This window comes from Anastrepha obliqua, chromosome 4 (genome assembly GCF_027943255.1).
Source record: "Anastrepha obliqua isolate idAnaObli1 chromosome 4, idAnaObli1_1.0, whole genome shotgun sequence".
In the NCBI taxonomy this organism is placed as follows: domain Eukaryota; kingdom Metazoa; phylum Arthropoda; class Insecta; order Diptera; family Tephritidae; genus Anastrepha; species Anastrepha obliqua.
In genome coordinates, this window is record NC_072895.1 from 40,626,280 (window position 1) to 40,639,412 (window position 13,133).

Sequence of the window (13,133 nt, forward strand, 5' to 3'; positions counted from 1 at the left end):
TCTGCAAGCGCAAAATCTTCTATTCCACTGCGAAGTACTAAGTATTGAATAGTAAGCAGAACGCCAACCTAACATAGTCAATTGTTGAGGCGATGGCGGTGCCTAATATGCGCCAACGTTCCAAGTACAGGATCAGAAAAATGTTGTACTTTTCATTGACGATGCGAAATGAGTAGAGGCGATGTAAATAGCCCAGCACATCAAGTTTCTCGGGAAAAGCTATGTCATAATGGCTGAAAAGTGGTAAGAATTAGTAGAATTTTATTTTAGTATGACTACTGTTAGCGTCAAAAGAAAGTGTACACCACACTATGACTACTTATTTATTTTGTAATTTCAATTATTTTTTATATTGTAAAAATATAGTTCATACTACAATAAGAACTATATAAAGTAAAGTTTCGAACTTGGTATAAAATTTGTAAAAATTGAGCAAATATTCATCAAATTTTTCGGCCATGCAGTTTGATAGATCATTGAATTTTGGTATAATAAAGTACAAATTTCAGGTGGTTTAAAAATTGCGTTAATTTTTGACATTTTTTTACTGCTGACGCGTGATGGGTGTTTTCTTGCATATAAACAAAGTGGCGTTAAATGGAGAAAATACAAGACCGCGATCGAAAAAAAATCTCAAAAATCAGTGTGATTTTTGACCTGCTTAAAATTTGCACTTTACTTAAAGGGGGCAGCTCCTCCAGACAACGAGCTTTTCAATAATTTTTTGGTGAAAAACTGAGAGTATTTATTATCTTAAAATAATTTGCATATTAATATGCATACTTAAATGAATATAGAAATTAAAAAAAAAGTGGTGGCGGTACAGCTGATCAAACGTGGCTCCTTTAATTTACGCCGTACAATGTACAGCCTCTTGTAATCGGCTGAAATCAACCAGACAAAAATTGTTCATTAAAATTAAAACTTGAAGTGAAAAAGAAAAAAATACATTTTTTTATAAAAAAATTGATCAAAATGTCGTTCTTACTCATCTTTCGTTCGACGCTCATCACTTCACTGACTTTAAGGGACTTTTTAGACTTTCCATTAAGCTTAAAACATTGAAAAGATATTCTTTAGATTGTAAATGAATTTTTAAAGCAAAAAAAAAAAATTGAAAAATTTGAAAGTGCTGGAGTGCTGCCCCCCCCTTTCGGAATTTTGAAAACCACTTTTGCGCAGTCTTTACACTCACGGTATCCTCTCCATGAACAGTGTTTATTTCTGCAGCAGCAGTTGTTGCATTTTTACCACTTTTATAAAAAAAATACAAAATATGCCTCTCATACGCGTTCGAAGATTCCATTTTATTTTTTAACAACACGTGCTTCTATCCGGGATTAAAATCACTTGTTGAATGCACAATATATCAAAGAAAATACAAATAGTTCCGTTATATTCCGTGAATAATTATTTGTATGCAAAAATCGTACAAAAGTGAAATTATGGACTGATATTTAAACTTTTTCGTAAAAATCAGATCTGTTTGGTATCTAGTTTGGCAAAGCAGCTTATTTGAGTTTAGCTGTTTATGATTTTAGATCAATAAATCTCGATATTTCATAAAGCATCTTATGATAGGTATTTTAATTCAAATGCATGTTTTTAAAAATATCTAAGTCGACCTAAGTCCACATTTTACTTTAGGGAAGTTGATGATTCAATTAATTGCAGAAGAGGAAGTGACTAAGAGATAAAGAAATGCCGTGAATTATTACCCGTTATAGTTTTAATTTATAAAAAATTGGATTAAAAAAAAATTGGTTTTGTTTTTCTTGCCGGAATTAGTCTACTAAATTAAACGCTGGTTATAGCCATTGCCACCCAGATTACCGTTAGGTTGTTTAGGTTGTTTCTATGAGAAGTGTGGGCCTTAGCTGCCACAAATAATATAAGATGCCAGCGGCATGTCACTTCAATTAATTTCATAAACGAGTTGAAAATTTCAGACTTGTCTTGTTTTTCAGGACTACAGATATGTACGTAGTTATTTTATTCAAAAGAATTACAAAGATTTTAGTTAGAAATTGAAAAGCTTGGCCTAAATCTCATCCATGGTGTTGTTATTGTAGCAGCATAAACATTCCCCATACATGTACGTGAATGCTACTGGAGAGACAGTCCTTGGCCGTTGTTGTAATAGCATAAATATTTCTCATACATATACGGGGAATGCTGCTGAGGTAACAGTCCTTGGCTGGAAATAAATCCGGGTCATTCCGGTAACGTCGAACTGCTGTCATGGAAATGGTTGTATAATCTATCATATAGGGTGGTGCAAAATTAATCACCCTATCGAAAGATTTATAATTTTTGCAAACACTTATGAACTAGAGAGCTGCAGTATACAAACAAAAAAGCAATAGAGCGTGATTAATTTTGCGCCACCATGTATTTAATACGCAATTGTTTTTCCTCAAGATTTAAAAAATTTCCCATCACTCAAAATAATTTTTTTTATTTAGTAAAAAAGTTATTTAAAAAAAAATTGGATGATTTATTTCGCGCCACCTTGTATTTAATACGCATTTGTTTCTTCTCAAGATATAAAAATTTCCATAACTCTAAATAATTTGTTTTTATTTAGTAAAAGGTATTCAAAAAAAAAAACTGGCTGATTAATTTTGCGCCACCTTGTATTTAATACCCATTTGTTTTTTCTCAAAACTTACCATACCAAATTATGACTTACTTTTCGAGTATATACTGCACCTCAGCGTACGACCAAATAAATATTACAGCTGGATATATCGCACCCTAAATACAAAAGGGTCACAACTCAAAATATGCCTTCTGCTGAGATATGAACGAGACGTTATCAATAAAACGGTCCGCGGATGACATATGGCAAAAATAATTTTTTTGTTTTTTGATAGGACTGTTATAAGCTTACATGGCAAATTTCAGCGTGATATGTCACATAGTTTCTTTTCTGTGCTACTGTAAACAAGTCAAGCTCGAGTGTGGAAAATTTTGAGTTGTGACCCTTTTGTATTTAGGGTGCGATATGATGGGCAGCAATACAAATATGGCCAAGATAAAGGTGAAAGCCACTTTGAGAATGGTGGGAAAAGGTAGCGGCTGTAACCATGTGCTCACTAAATGATCGATAAATGGTTGCTGATAGTAAATTAATTTACTAAACAATGACATCTGCTTCCACTGTTTCTTATAGAAAAGAAATGAAGAATAAATTTTTGATTCTTAATTTTTATACGATTTCAGAATCTTCAGAACAAATAAAACCAACTTCTACGAACCATATCAGTAAGAAAGCAACACAAAAAAATTTACAAAAGTAGTTTTTGGGGCTTGGATGAACCCAAAATGTGCATATATTTATACAGCAATCGAAGCAGTGTTCGAAGCATTAGGCCTCCACCACGGCTAGTTTTACAGTACCGCCAGAATGCATAGGTGTAGAGCATCCAAGTATTTACTATTACCAGGGCTGGGCCGGTGGATAACGAATTATTCGAGTGATTATCGTCACTCACCTATCTGCCATCTGGATCTCGACGTCCAAGATTGAAGAACTCCACACTCTACAACTAACAATAAATGTACTCGTATGTATGTATATGTATTTCTAACTCGTTAGTGTGTTGCATTATACGGAACAAACATCTTTACATACATACATACGTTGTGTAAGTATTAAATAACGAGACCGACGCAGCAAAACCATTTATTTTTAATTTTTCACATATTTACTTATTAATGCCTTCAATATACATACGTCCTTCTTCTATTCTTAAAATACTCCATGCTGTTGTGCATGTAAAATCCCACCTAGCACTTCTTAAATTCCAAAAAAAAATATATATATATGTATATTCCATGCAAATCTATTATTCTTCGAAACTATGCTGCAAACCTTTTGTTCGCTCCTTCAGGATGCGTACCGTTGTTGTTTGTAGTAGCATCAACATTTCCCATAAATGTACGAAGAATGCCTTTGGAGTGAGAGTTCTGGGTCTGATATAAAATGACTCGCCATCCCAGTATCGCAGAACTGACCCTTGTAGGAACGAGGACGCGTGCTGTCTTCTTTTCGGGCACTCCGTGCGTGAATCATATTCAATCTCTTTTCGGTCATCTTGAAAACATTCATTGTCATGCATTTATTTGACAAACCATAAATTTCAGTCAATCTGCTGAACTTAACATTTTTCTATAGCAGCGTCAGATTCGTTATTTGATAGTAATGCATGATTCAATTGTTAATTATTATTTATTACTGAATCATGCTGGGTAGCCATGTATTCATGTATGTATGTATGTATGTATGTATGTATATACATTTAAAGCAAATAAACCCAAAAGCAAAATTGTTGTCTGTTAACTTCAATTACTCACAATTTTTCGTTGATGTAAGGGTTTATACCAAATTTTTCGATACATCTGCTTAAACCATTTTTAATCCACAAAATAACTAAAATTGCGTGATATGCAAACAAAAATATGTAAATAAATAAATATTGATTGATTTATGAATGTAAATAAATATAGCTTTTGAAACGAAAAGTCAGTTAAAATAAAAAGTACTGAAATCTCTTGCGAATAAATGAATTCTCTTTTTGTTCCTTTGTGCCTTGTACCTTTTTTAAAACGGATAAGTTTACTTAGTTATGCAAAATATTAGCGTAAAGAGATAAGCCTGACTCCAATATTTTCCTTCCTTTATGAACAATATGAATACGCGCTTTGTATGTCACTGGGTTGAAGAGGAGGAGCTATTGAAACAAGCACTAATTAAATAAATAACAAATAAAATAAATAAAGCGCTAAGACCCTTTACTCGTCTGTGGCTTGGCCATACAATTACAAGGTCTAGCACTCGAAGTGTCACCAACTTCAGACCATTCAGATGCTAAAAATTCCACCGTTAAAAATGTGCAATTAATGTATAACTGTCGGCAAGAGGTTGATTTGCTCAGACGAAATTGAAAGAATTGCTTAAGCAATTCATAGACTTTTTTCGTTGCATGGCACAGCTGAATGCCTCTATCGCCAGTGCTGCGAGTCGATTTTTTTTTTTAGAATATTTAATTTATTGTATAAATAAGTAAGAAACAATAAATAAATAAAGAATTTGTTTTTTTTTTTAGATGAGTCCTGCACAGTGGCAGGACATAAATCTCGATTGTTCCGACAACGAAAATCGTATTTATTTCTTAATACAAATACACTCACTTCTCATACACTTTTATGAGCTGCTATCAAATGTCTTTACTTACTTTTTTTACTTACTTTACTTACTTTTAAGTATTTGCGCACAAACGATATTCAATAACGCGGTGGCATATTTTGCATAAAATATTGCATTTGTTGTGGCTGATGTTGTCCCATGTTTCCGGCCATATGTTGCTGCTGCTGCTGCTGATGTTGTTGTTGCTGCTGTGCCATTAAATTGTAATTAGTCATTTGCGCATGATTTCCTGGCGCGCTACCACTATTACCACCGCCACCTACTCCACCCATTGGCACATTTTGTTGCAATTGTTGTTGTTGTTGCTGCTGCTGCTGCTGTTGCGTTGGTTGTTGTGCATTGCCACTAGGCTGCATTTGCACTTGTTGCTGTTGCTGCTGACTCTGAGCGCTGACCATATTCGATTTTTGTTGTTGTTGCTGTTGTTGGAGCTGTTGAGCTTGATGTTGTGCGACAGCAGTTAGCTGTTGTTGTGTTGCTGTTTGATGTTGCTGTTGTTGTTGTTGCTGCTGCTGCTGCTGCGCGATAGGCATATTGAGACTGCAAGAGCAAAATGTGAAGTTTCGCGATAAATGAATGTCTGTGGGTGCACTTACTTCTTCTCGGTGTTGATATCTTCGATATTCAAACGCGTTATAAAACGTAGTCGCAATTGCAAAGCAGGTCGTAAACGCTTGATGATCACTTCTGATTCGTTTTTGATGACATTACCGACATGAATATATTTGATGTGGTAGCTGAAATTGGAAATACTCGCTTGTAAGGATGCAACATTTATTTATATGCAGCTCGAATACTTACAGAAAATCGCATATAGTATCTATGTACTCGAGTGGGGCAGGCCCGTGCGCTTTGTCTACCACATCGAGCATTTCGTATATCATTATTGCAATGCCTGCCACAGTGTTGGGCTTCTCTAAATCGATACGCTGTAAAAATGGACCAAATACATGACACAGGAAAACCAGCTGTTGCTCGGTGCGCACACACGGCTTCAACTTATCAGCGATGTACCTAAGCGAGTGAACGATTAAAATAAATACGTTTGTGGCAAAATAAAACTCTCACTCACTTGGTCATTGACGCTAACTTAAAACCACCCATATGATGGAAAATGGAGTGCGCCACGGCCAGTATTAAGACATAATTCTTTTCAATCATTGATTCGCAAACGGTCTTGAAATTAAATAGTTCAAAAGCCGAAAAACGGTAGTTCCATTTCACCATTTTAGGCGCATTTAATGCGTCTTGCAAACGATCATAGATAACACTCCAGTGTGTCTCGGGTAGTGCGGCTAATATAATACCCACCGCATTGATGTAGTTATGTATCTCCTTTTGAGGTATCAACGAATAACCCTTGACAATGACATCTACAACATTGTTTGCCACAATCGACGGTGCGATTGGCAAACTAAGCAGCTCGACACAAGTGACATACAGCGCATGGGCTGGTGCATTGGGGAACTCATTGAAACGCCAATCGGTATTGAAGAAGAGATTTTTGCCCGTTATCGCTGCAATGAATTGAAAAGGTGAGAATCAGAGTAAATTGTTGAGTCCTACATATCAAAAAAGAGTAACCTACTATCAGAAAGACGCCGCACCAAGTTGATATAGTAATTTAGTTCTGGATTCCACAGCAACTCCTGATTTTGCATAAATATCTTGTATGGTTCACTAACACACCAATTCGGCGGACGTATGTCGCAAAAGGCACCAGTAATGGCGCTGACCTGTAAAGTTTGAAATTAAAATATTTGCATTTTTTTTGTTGCTCTGCAGATGCTTACCAATTTCTTTTTTAACGATGGTCGTTCACGCAAAATACGTTCATAGAAATGCAATGTGTTGTATAAATATGTAATGGGGCGATCTATGTAGTAAAATATGAAACATTAATCGCAAATTTTCGCGCGCTACAAAGATGTCTAATGTACGCACCATGAAATTTGTACAAAATACTTAGATGATCCAATATCACTTCACATATTTGGTGCACATGTTGTATGGGCAGTTCAATAAAGCGATGCACAACAATGTCCAATACTGGCAAAAATCTTAGACAAACATTTGAGAAATATACGGGCAATGGTGGATGTGAGGCCGATTCGTCAGGCGCGAATTTTTCGGGGTACTTCTGATGAAATGACAAGTGTTTCTCATGCCTGAAAATGGCCAAAAGGGACATTGACAATTTTTGTATTTTATATTACAGTAATAGCATTAATAAATCCTACCAATTATTTTGCTTCCAATGATCGGGATGATTCTCTTTGCAAAACTCCTGTATGCGATTACGCAACTCCGATGTCTTCAATAGCAGCAATTGTATTATGAGGAAGCACACCTGTGCCTCATTGCCCTCTTGCGTGCGCAATGCCAAGCACAGTACAACACGATCAATTGTTACGATATTGTATTTCCAAATCATATTGTTGATGGTGTCCACACATTTGTGTATGAAATCTTTGCCATTACTATTGGCCACTTCACCGACTAAGTAGTCGCATAACTTGCGTAAATGTGCTGATAATGCACGTGCGCTAATCCCCTCCAAGATTCTGTAATGAATTTTGTTTAGAACTATGCAAAGTTGTTGCAAACTAATCATGCATTATTTACTTGTATGCCACCGGACTGACGTTTTCAGTTTCCCAAATCATTTTGAAGAGCAGGCAAAGGAAGAGTGGGTTGGTACTGGGCCGTATAAAATGATTCATGATATCGTTGTCATTCGACATTGAGGTCCAGTTACGATATTCTTCCTCCACTGACTTTTTAAGTAGTTGTTTATTCTCTAAGGGATGATTATTTTGCACGAAAAATTCGTTCAACGCAGGCGGGAAACAGGCTAGAGAATGTGAGGCCCAAGAATGTGGCGTGTTTTGCATAATAATACTGAGCAGCTCTTTGCACCAAGGCTGCAGTTCATCGCCTGTGTGTAAGAGGAGAGTATTGTGTAAGCTTAAAAAAATATATATCGAATTTTAATAACTTACCTAGCCCAGTCATGTGCATTGATCTTGCCAGCGTTAGTATAAGCACGCGATTCAGTTCTTCACTTTCGCTCGACGCCACAGAACCAGGTGGCTTCTCACTGAAATAACGCGACATTTGCGGCTGCATTTCAACTGAGCCCAAGCCAGTGATAAGGCGCAAAGCCGTCGACTCAAAGCTAAACAGAATTTTTTAATTTTAAAATTGTAAGTTAATATTTTTATTACTGCGAATATAACATACCACAAATTTAGCTGCATTTTGTTGGTTTGCGGCGAAACGACCGTACAGTGCGAAAGTAGCTGTAAACGGTATTGTGTTGGTATGTGATGTAAGCGATATAGGAACATTTCCAGCAGCGTATGCAGTATACCCCAGGCTTGGTGTTTGAATACAGCGGGTAGTAATTGTTCTACAAAAACAAAAAAAAAAAAAATTATATAATAATTGTAATACGAAAGATATAGAAATTGGATATTTGAAATAACTTACGCAAGAACCCTTTAATGCCCAAAGATTCGATTTCAGTGTAAACGAGCAACCGTGCATAGGTTTCGACTAAAGCCGGCGCTGGTATGGAGCTCTTTGCCTGCGCTTGTTTAATCATTTGCGTAAAAAAACTGCAACTCATACATTTAATGCATTTATTCTAATTTGTAGAAAACTTATTTTCATGTTACCTGTGTATGAGCGACATTTTGCTGTGCACAGTCAAGCTATCCAAAACCACCATAGAGAATGGCGCCGAGGGTACTTGACCACCCGCTGCAGTTTTGGCATTGCCATTTAACGCCTCGGTTAGTATATTCATTGGACGTGAAAAATACTCTTGATTAGTTGAATATGCATTACAAATAAGTATAATACGAAAATCATTGCCCAAATTCATAGACATCATTGTGTTCGGCATAACTAGGTGTTGTAGAAAACTGTAAATAAGCAAAGTAATTATTTGGCGTACAATACACGTCTAGTAGAGAGACATACTCATGATGGTTTTTCAATGCAATTGGCAAGGGTCTGTTGATATTCATATTTTCCAGCCTAGCTTTTTTCATCAGGTGTATCCAAATGCATATGGGCGCCATCTGTATATAAATAGTAGTAAACATTTTTTCTCCATATTTTTTCTTTACTTACCTGACGCAATAATGAGGATTTCGTGCAATCTGGTAATTTTAAAGGCTCCTGCTCGGGGTAAAGCAAGTCAAATAGTTTGAATGTAGGTAGAAAATTCGCTATCTATAAATGCAATAAATTAGTTTTTGTTTTGTTTTCTGAACTTTTAGTGCTACGTACTGGATTTTTCTGTATGCTGCCAGAAATGAATTGCAAGAGTATCCACATAAGCTGATCGCGTCCCTTTCGCAACTCCTTCTTGGAAAGCTACAATAAATCAATGAAAGCAAATGTGAATTGGACAAAATTATTTGTATATTTTAATTTGATCGATTTTACCTTCTCATACAATGCCGTCACTATGTGCGAGAAACTTACAAACTGGAAAAGCACAAAGTAAATAAGCTGTGACGATAGATGCAGCCATACCCATTCGTTCATGGAAGTTTGCTCTTCGTATACATTAAAACTACTGCCCATCATAGAGTCATTGCTCTCAGTCATTTCCATTGCCGATATGATCAAATTCACTAATTGCTCTTCAAGGGCATTGCAACGTTGCTTTTGTTGCTTCTGCAAACTCATCATGACAGATACCATTTCTTTGGAGTATGGTTGATCAAGCACGTAACGTAAAAGTTTGGTTTGCTCCTCTAGCAGATCCGCATCGTAAGGCAGATTACCTTTAAAAACGAAACGTAATGTATTCGGATCTAATTTCCAAGAATTCATCATATGATCCGCATAGCCAAAGCATTCAACAATAGGCAACATATGCGAGTGACCAATGATAGAGACCATTTGTGCGGTTCTACGGAATTCCTCCATGAAATCAGTCATCATTTTATTAATTGTCTGAAAGTTTATGCAGTACGATTTTAATTATTGTTAAGAAAACTGGTAAATAACAATTACCCAATGGTATGGTGGTGGCTTCATTATTTCATTGGCAATAAAGTAACCCGGCAGTAAGCAGTTATTCCGATCAAATATGTAGTTCAACGTATCCCTCAAAGCCTGCAACTGTGGTAAGAAACAGACGTTTATGTTCACGGGGAAGGTTTGAGCCTTGTCACGACACATCTGAAAGATTTTTTCATATCACTGTAGGGTATATATAATGAACCAATTAACGTCCCGTTTCTCTATATGCATACCTTCATTATCTCGCGCACTCCTTTATAGTCTACAAGCGATAGCACGCGCTTAATTATTTTGAAACTTTCGACCCAAAAGTTTGCATTTTCATATACTAATCTATCGCAAAGCAAAATCTTATCACACAGCATTCTGCAAGTAAATATAAAATAATTATATGCAACTAAGGAAAAGCAATTCGTTAGACATTAGACATTATTACCTTGCTGTTATAGCATGTGTCTCCGCCAGTTTGCTTAATGTATTCATTAGCACACGAAGGTGTGATATATTCGTGGCTGTTGCTGCACGTTGCAAATACTGCCTCACCAAACCCTCTTTGTTATCCTGAGGCACATCTTCGAATTTACGCACTATTTTTTTATGAAAAAGCAACATTTTTAATTCACATCCATGCCAAGCTATCTTATATAGTTTGGACTACTCACAAATGCATTCAGTAAAAGAACTCGCCTTGTCCTCTTCGGCATTCGACTTATACACAATAACACTGAGAAACGCTTCCTCAATTGGCTCCACTTTCTGTGAAATATATAAAAAACACTTGTAAACATGCACACACGGTAGCTCAATGTACTTACAAGGAAACTGTTGACTGCTTCTAATATTTCCGTGTCCATTTCTCTCTTGTTTCAGATAATTAATAGTCGTTCTATTAAAATAAATATTTTTTCTAAGGAAAAACAATAAAAAGCGTCCTGTAGAGCTGTAGACCGGCTACGTAAACAAACAGATGTTGCATATCGGCAAATTTGTTTGTTATAATGCGACCAGTGCTGCCAGACTCGTTTTTAAACGCCACTATAAAATACATTAAAACTTACACAATTTAGAATGGAGCGACTGTATTCAAAAGCTCTATTTAGAAAATACTTCCACAATATATTTCATTACTATTCTAAACCACTTGGAAAAATAATTGTTCTTAGTCTACGCACTTAAGGCTGATAAGCTGTAAAAACACGAAATAAATAACACTTAGATCTGATCATTGCACAGATCCCTAAGTAAAAACACTCTCAACTGGTTCAAAAAATGTCCACAGCTGAGAATCAGGTTCTAAAACATTCTTTTCTGTACCATAGTTACATAAACAATTATTAAATTTCATAGAAACTCTTGTCAAAAAGTCTAAAACTGTCATACGAATTCAGATATTTCTTAATAAAAAAGCATTATTACAGCTATTAAAAAAATATTATTTTGTATTTTTTTAAGTGAGACTTCTTAGGCGTCGATGGACGAGCGAGAATGGAGAGTAAAATTTCAAGGCCATGCAACTTTTTGGACATTTTCGTTCCACGAGAGAGAAAAAAGATATAACTTCGAGAAAAAGGAGAGAGAGAACTATACCTTACATATATCTTAGATACACTTTAGGCTATTTTTCCTGAGTTTTTCCTTGTGGTTGCTAATTTCAAGTGAGAAATAACACTACTTTTGGCGCATGTTTGTTGGTGCAAACTTGCAGGAAATATATTTTTGGTGCCTACGTTTTGGCGCGTATTTCCGTTTCCTGGCTAGTGCTTGTGCGTACTATAAAGTGCTATCCATTTCGGCGTCGGATTTATTGGTATTGCCTTGCGGTAATTTGTGCCGTTGCTGCGGTCCTGGAATCGCTACGTTTGTGCGGGTGATAAACGCTCGGAGTAGTGCGCGTTGTTGCCACGGTTTGTGTCCGGCGTTTACCTACACCGGTCGACCCTTCTCCGTTTTTTGTAAATTTTGTCTATTTGTATTCTCTGCAAATGTTGTGAATTTATTTAGATATATATTTTTACTCTCTATTTCTCTCTATCATTCTCTTTCGGGTCTCCCCCTCTTTCTTCGTCTGCCTTGAAAATTTCACTTCTGTTATGTGTACTGCGCTAAACGCACTTTTTTTCAATATTGTATTATTTTTAATAATACCATAAAAGTTCTAATTTATCATCCCTACCCTACCAATAATAAATAAAATAAATAATTGGCGCGTACACTATTCATTGTCTGTCTGTTGTGTGTTTGGTCGAGCTCGTCCTCGTGTGCATCTTGATGTTGTTCACTAATGGAGGGACCTACAGTTTTAAGCCGACTCCGAAAGGCATTCGGAGGTTTACTATTGCCTGCCGAGAGGCGAAAAAAAACTATTATTATAGGTATTTAACTAAACGCTATTTGAAAAAACTGTTTCTATTATTTGATGTTCATGCACGGATATTCGAACCTATGTACTCCGAATGGTAGTCACGCAAAAAGATCAAGCACACCGGAACGACCCGGATTTACGATATATCCGGCCAAGGATTGCCACTCCAACAAATAAAAAGTACTAGAATTTTACTGAAATAAAACTAGGTACTGTCAAAACATCTATTGCGTACTGGTTACCCCTCGTTGCATTTATATGAAGATTTTCTAAGCGATTCAACATCGCCTATGAAGTACCTTAAAGGGTGTTTACGAGAGACGATTTTATAACATCAACCACATTTACGCAGCAACCTTAGTTGAACGAGTGCTGAGCAATTTTCAGCGTATTCACATTTTGATAAACTTTTGAAAGGTTTTATAAAATTTTATTTATGTTAGATCTAAGTTTGTTGATGGGATGTTCGTGCTAATAAACATATGAACAATAATGCACATCCTTTTTTTTATTATT

The 13,133-nt window shown here is 36.1% G+C and overlaps 2 protein-coding genes across 3 annotated transcripts; both read right to left on the reverse strand.

The window, feature by feature from the left end:
* Positions 1 to 32: 32 nt before the first annotated feature.
* On the reverse strand, positions 33 to 4,496 carry LOC129244465 (uncharacterized). Of its 2 annotated transcripts, none has more exons than XM_054882102.1 (4): positions 4,360 to 4,496; positions 3,006 to 3,168; positions 2,693 to 2,747; positions 33 to 233 (listed from the first exon to the last, which is right to left on the reverse strand). In XM_054882102.1, the coding sequence occupies exons 1-4, from the start codon at positions 4,402 to 4,404 to the stop codon at positions 38 to 40; spliced, it is 459 nt and encodes a 152-aa protein (XP_054738077.1). In that variant the 5' UTR covers positions 4,405 to 4,496; the 3' UTR covers positions 33 to 37. The 2 variants fall into 2 exon arrangements, with proteins under 2 accessions (XP_054738077.1, XP_054738078.1); XM_054882103.1 differs by having other exon boundaries at positions 3,006 to 3,162; positions 4,360 to 4,495.
* A 769-nt stretch (positions 4,497 to 5,265) lies between these two features.
* LOC129244467 (mediator of RNA polymerase II transcription subunit 23) lies at positions 5,266 to 11,214 on the reverse strand. Its single transcript, XM_054882107.1, has 22 exons — positions 11,071 to 11,214; positions 10,918 to 11,011; positions 10,692 to 10,842; positions 10,489 to 10,621; positions 10,247 to 10,414; positions 9,671 to 10,186; positions 9,512 to 9,598; positions 9,353 to 9,454; positions 9,200 to 9,300; positions 8,893 to 9,141; positions 8,705 to 8,832; positions 8,456 to 8,624; positions 8,215 to 8,390; positions 7,838 to 8,150; positions 7,453 to 7,776; positions 7,157 to 7,380; positions 7,006 to 7,088; positions 6,801 to 6,948; positions 6,285 to 6,729; positions 6,014 to 6,226; positions 5,809 to 5,949; positions 5,266 to 5,752 (listed from the first exon to the last, which is right to left on the reverse strand). The coding sequence occupies exons 1-22, from the start codon at positions 11,107 to 11,109 to the stop codon at positions 5,290 to 5,292; spliced, it is 4,467 nt and encodes a 1,488-aa protein (XP_054738082.1). The 5' UTR covers positions 11,110 to 11,214; the 3' UTR covers positions 5,266 to 5,289.
* Between the last annotated feature and the right edge of the window lie 1,919 nt (positions 11,215 to 13,133).

Bases quoted from the DNA above. Each gene is read 5' to 3' on its own strand.
- LOC129244465 (XM_054882102.1), bottom strand. From the start codon at position 4,404: ATGTATCGAAAAATTTGGTATAAACCCTTACATCAACGAAAAATT. The intron at 2,748-3,005 runs CGCACCCTAAAT...AGGGTGCGATAT, and splicing joins TGTATTGCTGCCCATCATAT to ATCCAGCTGTAATATTTATT. The intron at 234-2,692 runs GTAAGTCATAAT...ACCACTTTTCAG, and splicing joins GTGCAGTATATACTCGAAAA to CCATTATGACATAGCTTTTC.
- LOC129244467 (XM_054882107.1), bottom strand. From the start codon at position 11,109: ATGGACACGGAAATATTAGAAGCAGTCAACAGTTTCCTT. The intron at 6,949-7,005 runs GTAAGCATCTGC...CAAACTTTACAG, and splicing joins CATCGTTAAAAAAGAAATTG to GTCAGCGCCATTACTGGTGC. The intron at 6,227-6,284 runs GTGAGTGAGAGT...TCACTCGCTTAG, and splicing joins AAGTTAGCGTCAATGACCAA to GTACATCGCTGATAAGTTGA.